The sequence below is a fragment of the Aphelocoma coerulescens genome, unplaced genomic scaffold (genome assembly GCF_041296385.1).
Source record: "Aphelocoma coerulescens isolate FSJ_1873_10779 unplaced genomic scaffold, UR_Acoe_1.0 HiC_scaffold_298, whole genome shotgun sequence".
NCBI classification, from domain to species: Eukaryota; Metazoa; Chordata; class Aves; order Passeriformes; family Corvidae; genus Aphelocoma; species Aphelocoma coerulescens.
This window is the reverse complement of record NW_027183642.1, coordinates 56,572-71,121: the sequence shown is the minus strand read 5'-3', so window position 1 is coordinate 71,121 and position 14,550 is coordinate 56,572. Positions and strand designations below refer to the sequence as shown.

The 14,550-nt window shown below is 64.6% G+C and overlaps 1 protein-coding gene across 1 annotated transcript in view; it reads left to right on the top strand.

Annotated features, from left to right (window-relative positions):
* The window catches only part of HIF3A (hypoxia inducible factor 3 subunit alpha), a 38,862-nt gene extending 24,951 nt beyond the window's left edge, over positions 1–13,911 (top strand). Inside the window, 8 exon segments of the mRNA XM_068999226.1 lie at positions 81–187; positions 2,998–3,142; positions 4,523–4,653; positions 6,492–6,661; positions 7,894–7,968; positions 9,208–9,470; positions 11,416–11,500; positions 13,891–13,911. Of these exon segments, the coding sequence (XP_068855327.1) occupies positions 81–187; positions 2,998–3,142; positions 4,523–4,653; positions 6,492–6,661; positions 7,894–7,968; positions 9,208–9,470; positions 11,416–11,500; positions 13,891–13,911 (997 nt within the window).
* The last annotated feature ends 639 nt before the right edge of the window (positions 13,912–14,550 follow it).

Here is a 14,550-nt window from a genome sequence, read left to right as displayed (position 1 = left end):
TGGGCTGCGGGGTCGGAGCGATGTTGGGGTGCCCCCCTGAGGGTTTTGGGGTGCCCCCCATGCCGCTTTTTGGGGTGCAGGATTGGGGAGGTGGCCGGGTACCACCCCGAGGAGCTTTTGGGGTGCTCCCTCTACGAGTTCGTCCACGCGCTCGACTCCAACACCCTGAGCCGGAGCGTCCACACCCGTGAGTGCCCCGAACCCCTCAAAATCCACCCGGGAACCCCCCAAAATCTGCTGGGGAACCCCCCCCCCCAAAAAAAAAAACCCCAAAAGAGCCACCTGGGAATCCCAAATATCCGCCGGGAAAATCCCCTACAACGTTTAGCCGGGAATGCCGAAATCCGCGCGGGGGAGGCTCAAATCCAGTCGGGAATCCCAAAATCTGCCTGGGAACCCCAATATCCACCCCGGGACACCCCTGGGAACCCCAATATCCACCCCGGGACACCCCTGGGAACCCCAATATCCACACCGGGACACTCCTGGGAACCCCAAATCCCCCCTGGGACACCTGGGAACCCCAATATCCATACCGGGACACCCCTGGGAACCCCAATATCCGCTCGGGAATCCCAAAATCTGCCTGGGAACCCCAATATCCACCCCGGGACACCCCTGGGAACCCCAATATCCACCCTGGGACACCTGGGAACCCCAATATCCAGCCTGGAATCCCAAAATCTGCCTGGGAACCCCAATATCCACCCCAGGACCCCCCTGGGAACCCCAATATCCACCCCGGGACACCCCTGGGCATCCGAAATCCCCCCTGGGCACCCCAAATCCCCTCTGAACATCCCAATATCCCCCTCGGGACACCCCTGAGCACCCCAAACCCCCCCTGAACACCCCAAATTCCCCCCTGGGACACCCCTGGGCACCCCAAATCCCCCCTGGGCACCCCAGATCCCCTCTGAACACCCCAAATTCCCCCCTGGGACACCCCTGAGCACCCCAAATCCCCCCTGAACACCCCAATATCCCCTCAAAACCCCTCTGAACACCCCAAATCCCCCCCCGGGACACCCCTGAGCACCCCAAATCCCCTCTGAACACCCCAAATCCCCCCTGAACACCCCAATATCCCCTCAAAACCCCTCTGAACACCCCAAATCCCCCCCTGAGCACCCCAAATCCCCCCCTGGGCACCCCAAATCCCCCCTGAACACCCCAATATCCCCTCAAAACCCCTCTGAACACCCCAAATCCCCCCCTGAGCACCCCAAATCCCCCTCTGAACACCCCAAATCCCCCCCTGGGCACCCCAAATCCCCCCCTGGGACACCCCTGAGCACCCCAAATCCCCCCTGGGCAACCCGAATCCCCCCTGAACACCCCTGAATACCCCAAATCCCCCCTGGGCACCCCAAATCCCCCCCTGAACACCCCAAATCTCCCCCTGGGCACCCCAAATCCCCCCCGGGACACCCCTGAGCACCCCAAATCCCCCCCTGAACACCCCAAATCCCCCCCTGAGCACCCCAAATCCCCCCCGGGACACCCCTGAGCACCCCAAATCCCCCTCTGAACACCCCAAATCCCCCCCTGGGACACCCCTGGGCACCCCAAATCCCCCCTGAACACCCCAATATCCCCTCAAAACCCCTCTGAACACCCCAAATCCCCCCCTGAGCACCCCAAATCCCCCCCGGGACACCCCAAATCCCCCTCTGAACACCCCAAATCCCCCCCTGGGCACCCCAAATCCCCCCCTGGGACACCCCTGGGCACCCCAAATCCCCCCCTGAACACCCCAAATCCCCCCTGAACACCCCAATATCCCCTCAAAACCACTCTGAACACCCCAAATCCCCCCCTGAGCACCCCAAATCCCCCCCGGGACACCCCTGAGCACCCCAAATCCCCCCCTGAACACCCCAAATCCCCCCCCGGGCACCCCAAATCCCCCCCGGGACACCCCTGAACACCCCAAATCCCCCCCTGGGCACCCCGAATCCCCCCCTGGGCACCCCAAATCCCCCCTGAACACCCCAATATCCCCTCAAAACCCCTCTGAACACCCCAAATCCCCCCCTGGGCACCCCAAATCCCCCCCTGGGACACCCCTGAGCACCCCAAATCCCCCCTGGGCACCCCGAATCCCCCCTGGGACACCCCTGAGCACCCCAAATCCCCCCCTGGGCACCCCAAATCCCCCCCTGAACACCCCAAATCCCCCCCTGGGACACCCCTGGGCACCCCAAACCCCCCCTGAGCACCCCAAATCCCCCCCGGGACACCCCTGAGCACCCCAAATCCCCCCGGAACACCCAAATCTCCCCCAGGGACACCCCTGAGCACCCCAAATCCCCCCTAAACACCCCAAATCCCCCCCGGGACACCTCTGGGCACCCCAAATCCCCTCAAAACCCCCCTGAGCACCCCAATATCCACCTCGGGACACCCCTGGGCACCCCAAATCCCCCCTGGGCACCCCAAATCCCCCCCGGGACTCCCCATAGCACCCCAAATCCCCCCCTGAGCACCCCAAATTCCCCCCTGGGACACCCCTGAGCACCCCAAATCCCCCCTGAACACCCCAATATCCCCTCAAAACCCCTCTGAACACCCCAAATCCCCCCCGGGACACCCCTGAGCACCCCAAATCCCCTCTGAACACCCCAAATCCCCCCTGAACACCCCAATATCCCCTCAAAACCCCTCTGAACACCCCAAATCCCCCCCGGGACACCCCTGGGCACCTCAAATCCCCCCCTGAGCACCCCAAATCCCCCCCTGGGCACCCCAAATCCCCCTCTGAACACCCCAAATCCCCCCCTGGGACACCCCTGGGCACCTCAAATCCCCCCCTGAGCACCCCAAATCCCCCCCTGGGCACCCCAAATCCCCCCCGGGACACCCCTGAGCACCCCAAATCCCCTCTGAACACCCCAAATCCCCCCTGAACACCCCAATATCCCCTCAAAACCCCTCTGAACACCCCAAATCCCCCCCTGAGCACCCCAAATCCCCCCCCGGGTGCCCCCCCCGCAGTGCTGAGCAAGGGCCAGGCGGTGACGAGCCAGTACCGGTTCCTGGCCAAGCGCGGGGGCTTCCTGTGGGCACAGACCCAGGCCACCGTCATGGGCGGGGGTCGCGCCGCCCCCGAGGGCATCGTCTGCCTGCACTTCGTGCTCAGGTGGGCACCGGGGGGGCACCGGGGGACATTGGGGGGGTCACGGGGGGCACGGGGAGGGGACATTGGGGGACATTGGGGGGGCACAGGGGGCACTGGGGGGCACAGAGGGGACATTGGGGGGGTCACAGGGGACACTGGGGGGCACAGGGGGGACATTGGGGGGGTCACAGGGGGCACTGGGGGGCACAGGGGGGACATTGGGGGGGCACTGGGGGGCACGGGGGGCACGGGGAGGGGACATTGGGGGACATTGAGGGGGTCACAGGGGGCACTGGGGGGCACAGGGGGGACATTGGGGGGGGTCACAGGGGACACTGGGGGGCACAGGGGGCACGGGGAGGGGACATTGGGGGACATCCGGGGGGTCACAGGGGGCACTGGGGGGCACAGGGGGCATTGGGGGGTCACAGGGGGCACCGGGGGAGCACAGGGGGACATTGGGGGGGTCACAGGGGGCACTGGGGGGCACGGGGGGCACGGGGAGGGGACATTGGGGGACATCCGGGGGGTCACAGGGGGCACTGGGGGGCACAGGGGGACATTGGGGGGGTCACAGGGGGCGTGGGGGGCACAGGGGGCACGGGGAGGGGACATTGGGGGACATCCGGGGGGTCACAGGGGGCACTGGGGGGCACAGGGGGACATTGGGGGGGTCACAGGGGGCACTGGGGGGCACAGGGGGCACGGGGAGGGGACATTGGGGGACATTGAGGGGGTCACAGGGGGCGTGGGGGGCACAGAGGGGACATTGGGGGGGTCACAGGGGGCACTGGGGGGCACAGGGGGCACGGGGAGGGGACATTGGGGGACATCCGGGGGGTCACAGGGGGCACTGGGGGGCACAGGGGGACATTGGGGGGGTCACAGGGGGCGTGGGGGGCACAGGGGGCACGGGGAGGGGATATTGGGGGATATCGAGGGGGTCACAGGGGGCACAGGGGGGACATCGAGGGGGTCACAGGGGCGTGGGGGGCACAGGGGGGACATTGGGGGGGTCCCAGGGGGCACTGGGGGGCACAGGGGGGACATTGGGGTGGTCCCAGGGGGCACTGGGGGGCACAGGGGGGACATTGGGGGGCACAGGGGGGACATTGGGGGGTCCCAAGGGGCACTGGGGGGGTCCCAGAGGGGATTTTGAGGGGACATTGAGGGGTCTCAGCAGGGCCTGAGGAGCCGGGGGGAGGGGGGGGGGGACCCAGCGCGGGCTGGGGGAGGGGAGAACATTGGGGAGGGGTCGCGGGGAGGGGGAAGGGAATAAACCCCCTCCCCAAAATCCCACCCCACCCCTAAATATCCCCCGTGGGGGGGGGGGGGGCGGGGTTGGGGACCCCCAAAACCCCTTTGGGGGGGGGTGGTCTCGGGCTGACGCCCCCTCCCCAGCCGCGTGGAGCAGCGCGGGCTGGTGCTGTCCCTGGAGCAGACCCAGCGCCGCGATTTGGGGAGGGGGCGTCGCCCCCCGCCCCCCACCCCTTCCAACGCCCCCCCGGACGCCGTGCTCGACCTGAGCCTCGGTGGGCACCAGTGGGGGAACTGGGAGAGACTGGGAGGGACTGGGAGGGACTGGGAGGGACTGGGAGAGACTGGGGGAAGGGGTTTGGGGGTGCTTGGGGGGGGATTTTGGGGTCCCATGGGGGGGTCTTGGGGAATTTGGGGATTTTTTTTGGGGGGTCCCACGCGCTCGTCTGCACCAGGGGTGGGGGGGCCTGGGGGTCCCGGAGTGGTTTTGGGGGTGATTTTGGGGTGATTTTTGGGTTTTTCCGGGGGTCCCGGAGTGGTTTTGGGGTGGTTTTGGGGTTTTTTTTCCTGGTGGTTTTGGGGGCGTTTTTGGAGTGATTTTGGGGTTTTTCTCCCGTGGTCCCGGAGTGGTTTTGGGGGCGTTTTTGGGGTGATTTTGGGGTTTTTCTCCCGTGGTCCCGGAGTGGTTTTGGGGGCGTTTTTGGGGTGATTTTGGGGTTTTTCCGGTGGTCCTGGAGTGGTTTTGGGGGCGTTTTTGGGGTGATTTTGGGTTTTTTTCCTGGTGGTCCTGGAGCGGTTTTCGGGTGATTTTGGGTTTTTTTCCAGTGGTCCCGGATTGGTTTTGGTGGCGCTTTTGGGGCGCTTTTGGAGTGATTTTGGGGTTTTTCTGGGGGTCCTGGAGTGGTTTTGGGGTGATTTTGGGGTTTTTTTTCCAGTGGTTCCGGAGTGGTTTTGTGGTGATTTTGGGGTTTTTTCCTGGTGGTCCCAGAGTGGTTTTGGGGGTGTTCTTGAGGTGATTTGGGGTTTTTTTTCCAGTGTTCCCGGAGTGGTTTTGGGGGCGTTTTTGGGGTGATTTTGGTTTTTTTTTTCGGGTGGTCCTGGAGTGGTTTTGGGGTGATTTTGGTTTTTTTTTATCCAGTGGTCCTGAAGTGGTTTTGTGGGCGCTTTTGGGGCGCTTTTGGGATGATTTTGGGGTTTTTCTGGGGGTCCTGGAGTGGTTTTGGGGTGATTTTGGGGGTTTTTTTTCCTGGTGGTTCCGGAGTGGTTTTGGGGTGATTTTGGGGTTTTTTCCTGGTGGTCCCAGAGTGGTTTTGGGGGCGTTCTTGAGGTGATTTGGGGTTTTTTTTCCAGTGTTCCCGGAGTGGTTTTGGGGGTGTTTTTGGTTTTTTTTTTTGTGGTGATTTTGGGATTTTTTCCTGGTGGTCCCAGAGCGGTTTTGGGGTGATTTGGGGTTTTTTTTTTCCAGTTGTCCCTGAGTAGTTTTGGGGGCGTTTTTGGGGGTTTTTTTTGTGGTGATTTTGGGATTTTTTCCTGGTGGTCCCAGAGCAGTTTTGGGGGTTTTTTTTCCCAGTGTTCCCGGAGTAGTTTTGGGGGCGTTTTTGGGGGTTTTTTTTGTGGTGATTTTGGGATTTTTTCCTGGTGGTCCCAGAGCGGTTTTGGGGGTGATTTTGGTTTTTTTTTTCCAGTTGTCCCTGAGTGGTTTTGGGGGCGTTTTGGGGGTTTTTTGTGGTGATTTTGGGATTTTTTCCTGGTGGTCCCAGAGCAGTTTTGGGGGTTTTTTTTCCCAGTGTTCCCGGAGTAGTTTTGGGGGCGTTTTTGGGGGTTTTTTGTGGTGATTTTGGGATCTTTTCCTGGTGGTCCCAGAGCGGTTTTGGGGTGATTTGGGGGTTTTTTTTCCAGTTGTCCCTGAGTGGTTTTGGGGGCGTTTTTGGGGTTTTTTTTGTGGTGATTTTGGGATTTTTTCCTGGTGGTCCCAGAGCAGTTTTGGGGTGATTTTGTTGGTTTTTTTTTTTTTTTTCCAGTGTTCCCGGAGTGGTTTTGGTGGCGTTTTGGGGGTAATTTTGGGGTGATTTTGGGGCTTTTTCCGGGGGTCTCACTCTCTCATCCCCCCCAGGTGTGGGGGTCCCGGGGGTCCTGGCCTTCGTGCGCCCCTCGAATGTCCCCGAGGCCGCTCTGCAGAGGGACCCCCGGCGCTTCTGCTCCCCCGAACTCGTCCGGCTCCTCGCCCCCATCTTCGACCCCCCCCCGGCGCCCCCCCCGCGCCGCCCCCGCAGCCCCTCCCCGGTTAGTGGGGGGGGGGGGGGGGGGGGAGGGTCCTCCCCAAAATTTTGGGGGGTTTTTTGGGGTCTGGGGGTTTTTTTGGGGGGGTTTTGGGGGGGTTCTGGAGGGGTCTTGGAAAGGTTTGGGGGGGTCTTTGGGGTCTGGGGGGGTTTTTGGGGGGGGTTCTGGGGGGTCTTGGGGGGGTTCTGGGGGGTTTTTGGGGGGTTTTGGGGGGGTTCTGGGGGGTCTCTGGTGGGTTTTGGGGGGGTTCTGGGGGGGTCTTGGAAAGGTTTGGGGGGTTCTTTGGGGTCTGGGGGGGTTTTTGGGAGGGTTCTGGGGGGGTCTTGGAAAGGTTTGGGGGGGTCTTTGGGGTCTGGGGGGGTTTTTGGGGGGGTTCTGGGGGGTCTTGCGGGGGTTCTGGGGGGTCTGGTGGGGTTCTGGGGGGTTTTGGGGGGGTTTTTGGGGGTTTTGGGGGGGTTTTTGGGGGGGTTCTGGGGGGTTTTTGGGGGGTTCTGGGGGGTCTTGGAAAGGTTTTGGGGTCTGGGGGGTTTTGGGGTTGTTCTGGGTGGTCTTGGGGGGGTTCTGGGGGGGTCTCTGGTGGGTTCTGGAGGGTTTTTGGGGGGGTTCTGGGGGTTTTTTTGGGGGGTTCTGGGGGAGTCTTGGAAAGGTTTGTGGGGGTCTTTGGGGTCTGGGGGGGTTTTGGGGGGTTCTGGGGGGTTTTGGGGGGTTCTGGGGGGGTCTTGGAAAGGTTTGGGGGTTCTTTGGGGTCTGGGGGGGTTCTGGCAGGGTTGGGAGGGGTCTGGGGGTCTTTGGTGTCTGGGGGGTGCTGGTAAAGCTGGGGGGGTCTGGGGGTTTTGGGGGGCTCTGGGGGGTTTTGGGGAGGTTCTAGGGGGGTCTTGGAAAGGTTTGTGGGGGTCTTTGGGGTCTGGGGGTGTTTTTGGGGGGGTTCTGGGGGGTTTTGGGGGGTTCTGGGGGGGTGTTGGAAAGGTTTGTGGGGGTCTTTGGGGTCTGGGGGTGTTTTTGGGGGGGTTCTGGGGGGTTTTGGGGGGTTCTGGGGGGGTGTTGGAAAGGTTTGGGGGTTCTTTGGGGTCTGGGGGGGTTCTGGCAGGGTTGGGAGGGGTCTGGGGGTCTTTGGGGTCTGGGGGGTGCTGGTAAAGCTGGGGGGGGTCTGGGGGTTTTGGGGGGCTCTGGGGGGGGTCGGGGGGTTTTGGGGGGTTCTGGGGGGGCGCTGGGGGTCCATGGCTGTGCCCCCCCAGCCCCCCGGGGACAAACTGGGGGTGCAGGTGCAGAAGATTTTTGGGGGGAGCCGCGGCCCCGGCAGCGCCCTGCAGGTAAGGGGGGGGTGGGGACCCCCCTGAGACCCCCCCCAAACCCCAGCCCCATAAATGGGACCCCCCCCCCCAAATCCCAGCCCCATAAGTGGGTGCAGACCCCAAATCCCAGCCCCAAAAGTGGGACCCCCCCCCAATTCCCAGCCCCATAAGTGGGTGCAGACCCCAAACCCCAGCCCCATAAATGGGACCCCCCCCCCCAAATCCCAGCCCCATGACTGGGACCCCCCCCCAAACCCCAGCCCCATAAGTGGGTGCAGCCCCCAAACCCCAGCCCCATAAGTGGGTGCAGACCCCAAACCCCAGCCCCATAAATGGGACACCCCCCCCAAATCCCAGCCCCATAAATGGGTGCAGACCCCAAACCCCAGCCCCATAAGTGGGTGCAGACCCCAAATCCCAGCCCCATAAGTGGGATTCCCCCCAAATCCCAGCCCCATAAATGGGACCCTCCCCCAATTCCCAGCCCCATAAATGGGAGGGGCCCCAAATCCCAGCCCCATAAGTGGGATTCCCCCCAAATCCCAGCCCCATAAATGGGACCCCACCCCAAACCACCGCCCCATAAATGGGACGTCCCCCCAAACCCCAGCCCCATAAGTGGGACCCCCCCCAATTCCCAGCCCCATAAGTGGGTGCAGACCCCAAATCCCAGCCCCATAAATGGGACCCCCACCCCAAATCCCAGCCCCATAAGTGGGTGCAGACCCCAAACCACCGCCCCATAAGTGGGTGCAGACCCCAAACCCCAGCCCCATAAATGGGACCCCCCCCCAAACCCCAGCCCCATAAATGGGATCCCCCCCCAAATCCCAGCCCCATAAGTGGGTGCAGACCCCAAACCCCAGCCCCATAACTGGGACCCCACCACAAACCACCGCCCCATAAGTGGGACCCCCCCCAAACCCCAGCCCCATAAGTGGGTGCAGACCCCAAACCACCGCCCCATAAATGGGACCCTCCCCCAATTCCCAGCCCCATAAATGGGAGGGGCCCCAAATCCCAGCCCCATAAGTGGGATTCCCCCCAAATCCCAGCCCCATAAGTGGGATTCCCCCCAAATCCCAGCCCCATAAATGGGACCCTCCCCCAATTCCCAGTCCCATAAATGGGAGGTGCCCCAAATCCCAGCCCCATAAATGGGACCCCCCCCAAACCCCAGCCCCATAACTGGGTGCAGCCCCCGAACCCCAGCCCCATAAGTGGGTGCAGCCCCCAAACCGCCCCGAATGCCCGCAGACGTCCCCGCTGGACCTGGCCATGCTGGCCCCCTACATCCCCATGGACGGCGACTTCCAGCTGGGCGGGGCCGAGCCGCACAGGGGGCGTGGCCTGCGCCCCACAGGCCCCGCCCCCAAAGCCGAGGCCACGCCCCCAAGGCCCCGCGCCCGCAGCTTCCCTGGCCGAGGCCCCGCCCCCTCCCGGCCTGGCCACGCCCTCCCGCGCTGGGGCAGCGACCCCGCCCTCGGCCACGCCCCTCGGCCACGCCCCGCTCGGAAGAGGTGGGTGGGGTTGGAGGGACGGGGGGGGTGGGGTGGTGGGCGGGGGTCTGGGAGGGCGTGGTCGGAATGGGGCGTGGCGGGGTGGGTGGGGGTGGTGGGCGTGGCTTGTGGGTGTGGCCCCCAATGGGGCGTGGTTTGGAGGGAATTGCATTGGGGGCGTGGCCTTTTGGGGTGGGGGCGTGGCCTGGGTGGGTGGGGGCGTGTTGGGGAGTGGGGTGGTGGGCGTGGCTATGGGGTGGTGGGCGTGGCTATTCGGTTTGTGGGCGTGGCCTGGGAGGGTGTGGTCGTGTTGGGGTTGTGGGTGTGGCTATGGGGTTGTGGGCGTGGCCTGTGAGGGTGTGGCTGTGTGGGGTGGGGTCGTGGCTACTTGTTTTGTGGGCGTGGCCTGGGAGGGTTTGGCCGTGTTGGGGCGTGGCTATGGGGTTGTGGGCGTGGCCTGTGAGGGTGTGGCCTTTGTTGGGGCATGGGCGTGGCCATGGGGTTGTGGGTGTGGCCTGGGAGGGTGCCATCGTGTTAGGATTTGGGTGTGGCCATGGGGTGGTGGGCGTGGCCTGGGAGGGTGTGGCCGTGTTGGGGTTGTGGGTGTGGCTATGGGGCTGTGGGCGTGGCCTGGGAGGGTGTGGCTGGGTGGGGTTGTGGCTATTTGGTTTGTGTGCGTGGCCTGGGAGGGTGTGGTCATGTTGTGGGCGTGGTTATGTGGTTGTGGGCGTGGCCTGGGTGGGTGTGGTCGTGTTGGGGTTGTGGGCGTGGCTAGGGGTTTGGGCGGGGCCTGGGAGGGTGTGGTCATGTTGGGGTGTGGTTGTGGGCGTGGCTATGGGGTTTGGGCGTGGCCTGGGAGGGTGTGGTCATGTTGGGGTGTGGTTGTGGGCGTGGCTATGGGGTTTGGGCGTGGCATGGGAGGGTGTGGCCGTGTTGGGGTTGTGGGCGTGGCTATGGGGTTTGGGCGTGGCCTGGGAGGGTGTGGCTGGGTGGGGTTGTGGCTATTTGGTTTGTGTGCGTGGCCTGGGAGGGTGTGGTCATGTTGTGGGCGTGGTTATGTGGTTGTGGGCGTGGCATGGGAGGTTGTGGCCGTGTTGGGGTTGTGGGCGTGGCCTGGGAGGGTGTGACCGTGTTTGGGGCATGTTCGTGGGCGTGGCTACGGTTGTGGGCGTGGCCTGGGATGGTGTGATCGTGGCTATGGGGTGGGGGCGTGGCCTGGGAGGGTGTGGTCGTGTTGGGGTTGTGTTTTTGGGTGTGGCTATGGGGTTTGGGTGTGGCCTGGGAGGGTGTGGTCATGGGTGTGGCTATGGGGCTGTGGGCGTGGCCTGGGAGGGTGTGGCTGTGTGGGGTGGGGTTGTGGCTATTTGGTTTGTGGGAGTGGCCTGGAAGGGTGTGGTCATTTTCGGGTTTGGCTGTGGCCATGGGGTTGTGGGCGTGGCCTGGGAGGGTGTGGTCGTGTTGGGTGGGGTTGTGGTCGTGGCTATGGGGTTGTGGGCGTGGCCTGGGAGGGTGTGGCCGTGTTGGGGCGTGGCTATGGGGTTGTGGGCGTGGCCTGGGAGGGTGTGGTCGTATTACGGTTGTGGGTGTGGCTATGGGGTTGTGGGCGTGGCCTGGGTGGGTGTGGTCGTGTTGGGGGTGTGGTCGTCGAAGTGGATATGTGGTTGTGGGTGTGGCCTGGGAGGGTGTGGTCATGGGTGTGGCTATGGGGCTGTGGGCGTGGCCTGGCTGGGTGTGGTCATGTTGGGGTGTGGGCGTGGGCGTGGCCTGGGAGGGTGTGGTCATGTTGTGGGCGTGGCTATGGGGCTGTGGGCGTGGCCTGGGTGGGTGTGGTCATGTTGTGGGCGTGGCTATGGGGTTGTGGGCATGGCCTGGGTGGGTGTGGTCATGTTGGGGCATGGGCGTGGCTACGGTTGTGGGCGTGGCCTGTTTGGGCGTGGCCGTGGGCGTGGCCTGACGCGTTCCCCAGGCCGCGGGAGCCGAGCGAGGAGGACCCCGGGGCCCCCCTGAAACGCCCCGAGCTGGACCCCCAATTGCTGCCCCCCCTCGGGCTGGTACGGGGGGGACTGGGGGAGGGGGGAGGGGACATCGGGGGGACATTGGGGGGACATCGGGGGGACATTTGGGGGGACATCGGGGGGGACATTGGGGGGGACACTGGGGGACATTTGGGGGGACATTGGGGGGGACATTGGGGGACATTTGGGGGGACATCGGGGGGACATTGGGGGGGACATTGGGGGGGACACTGGGGGACATTGGGGGACATCGAGGGGAAATGGGGGGAGGGGACATTGGGGGGACATTGGGTGGGACATGGGGGGGACGTGGGGGGGACATAGAGGGGACGGTGGGGGGACATCGAGGGGACACTGGGGGTGACATTGAGGAGGACATTGGGGGGACATCGGGGGGACACAGGGGGGGACATCAGGGGGATACTCGGGAGGACATTGGGGGGACATCAGGGGGACACTGGGGGGACATCGGGGGGATGGGGGAGGGGACGTTGGGGGAACATTGGGGGGACATTGGGGCACATGGGGGGACACTGGGGGGGACATGGGGGGACATCGAGGGGACACTGGGGGTGACATTGAGGAGGACATTGGGGGGACATTGGGGGGGACACTGAGGGGACATTGGGGGGACATCGGCGGACTTGGGGGGGACATTGCAGGGACACTGGGGAGGACATTGAGGGGGACATTGGGGGGGACATCGGGGGGACGGGGGGAGGGGACATTTGGGGGACATCGAGGGGACATCGGGGGGATACTCGGGCAGACATTGGGGGGACACTGGGGGGACATTGGGGGGATGGGGGAGGGGACATTGGGGGGGACATTGAGGAGGACATCGGGGGGACATTGGGGGACATTGAGGGCATTGGGGGACATTGGGGGGACATTGGGGGACATCGAGGGGACACTGAGGGGAGGGGACATCGAGGGGACATTGGGGGGACATTGAGGGGACATGGGGGGACACTGGGGGGGACATGGGGGGACATTGGGGAGACATCGGGGGACTTGGTGGGAAGATCGGGGGGACACGGGGGGAGGGGACATCGGGGGGACATTGAGGGGGACATAGAGGGGACGTTAGGGGGGACACTGGGGGGATACCCAGGGGGATATTGGGGGGACATTGGGGGGACATCGAGGGGACACTGGGGGTGACATTGAGGAGGACATTGGGGGGACATCGGGGGGACACTGAGGGGACATTGGGGGACATTGAGGGGACATTGGGGTGGACATCAAGGGGACATCGAGGGGACATTGGGGGACATTGGGGGGACATCGGGGGGATGGGGGAGGGAACATCGGGGGACATCGGGGGGGACATTGGGGGACATTGGGGGGACATTGGGGGGACACTGGGGGACATCGGGGGTCATTGGGGGGACATTGGGGGGATGGGGAGGGAACATTGGGGGACATCGGGGGGACATCGAGGGGACACTGGGGGGGACATTGAGGACGACATTGGGGGGACATTGGGGGGACACTGGGGGACATTGGGGGACATCAGGCAGACATTGGGGGGACATAGGGGGGACATTGGGGGGACACTGGGGGGGACATTGGGGAGGACATTGGGGGGACATTGAGGGGACACTGAGGGGACATTGGCGGGGACATCGGGTGGACATCGGGGGGACACTGGGAGGACACTGGGGGGACACTGGGAGGGTTTGGGGGGACAGGACGTGAGGTCACGGGGGGGTGGGGGGGACACAGGGGACATCGGGGGGGGCAGGGTGGGGGTGGGCACAGGGATTTGGGGGGAGGGGGGTGACACAGGGACACACCCGGGGGTGGGGGGAGGGGGGGCAGCGTGTCCTGTCCCCATTTGTCACCTCCCCCCCCTCTCCCCTCCCCCCCCCCACGCCGTGTCCCCACCAGGGGCTGCTGCTGAGTGGGGACCCCCCAGGACTGAGCCCCCCCCCTGGGGCAGGAGCAGCCCCTCGGTGAGAGGAGGAGGGGGGGGACCCCAAAAATGGGAGGGGGACACCCCAAAAATGGGAGGGGGACACCCCAAAAACGGGGGAGGACACCCCAAAAATGGGAGGGGGACACCCCAAAAACGGGGGAGGACACCCCAAAAACGGGGGAGGACACCCCAAAAATGGGAGAGGGGCACCCCAAAAATGGGAGAGGGGCACCCCAAAAATGGGGGGGACCCCAATAGTGAGAGGGTCCCAAAATCGGGGAGGGGGGGGGGTCCTTGATAAAGGGGGGGGGGGCGTTTTGAGCCAAAAATGGGCGGGGGGGGGAGCTGGGGAGACCCCAAAATTGGGGGGGGGGGCAAAAATAGGAAGCACCCAATAACCGGGGGGGGGGGGCCCAAATTTAAGGGGGGGGAAATGGAAGGACCCCCCCAAAATGGGTGGTTGTGGGGGGGGGGACACCCCAATAATTTCTGTGCCCCCCCCCAGCGCTGCTGGCTGATGGTCTGACCCTTCCGGGGGCCCCCCCCGCGCCCCCCCCCTGAGGGTCCCCCAAAACCTCGAGGAGAGCAACTGAGGGAGGGGGGGGCACGCTGGGAAGGACCCCCCCCCCCACCCCCCCCCAAAAAAAAAACCAGCAACGACCCCCCCCCCCCCCCCCCTCGGATGGGAACCCCAAAATTGGGGGAGGGGGCGACCCCCCCTCCCCAAATCCACATCTTTGGGGGGGGGGGGGGGCTGCACCAAAAGCCATGACCTGACCCCCCCCCTCCCCCTTTTATTCCCCCCCCCCCTCCCCCAATTTAGGACACTCCCCTCCCCCCCCCCCCCCCACTTTTTGGGGATGCCCCCCCCCCTCCTCCTACCTCAGCCCATCCCCCCCCTCCCTTTTTTTTGGTGCTTGAGGGGGGGGGGTGTCCCAACTCCCCCCAATTTGGTGCTGGGGACCCCTCCCCCCACTCGGTGCTGGGCTGGAAACGCCCCTGGGGGGGGGCTACCAAGCCCCCCCCTCCCCAAATCCGGGACCACCCCTCCCCCAAGAGCCCCCTGAGACCTCCCCCCCCCAAAAAAAAATTCCCCCCCCCCCGGAGCCGCTGGGACCCACACGCACACCCCCTCCCCCCTTCCCCTCCCCCACCCCGCTGCTTT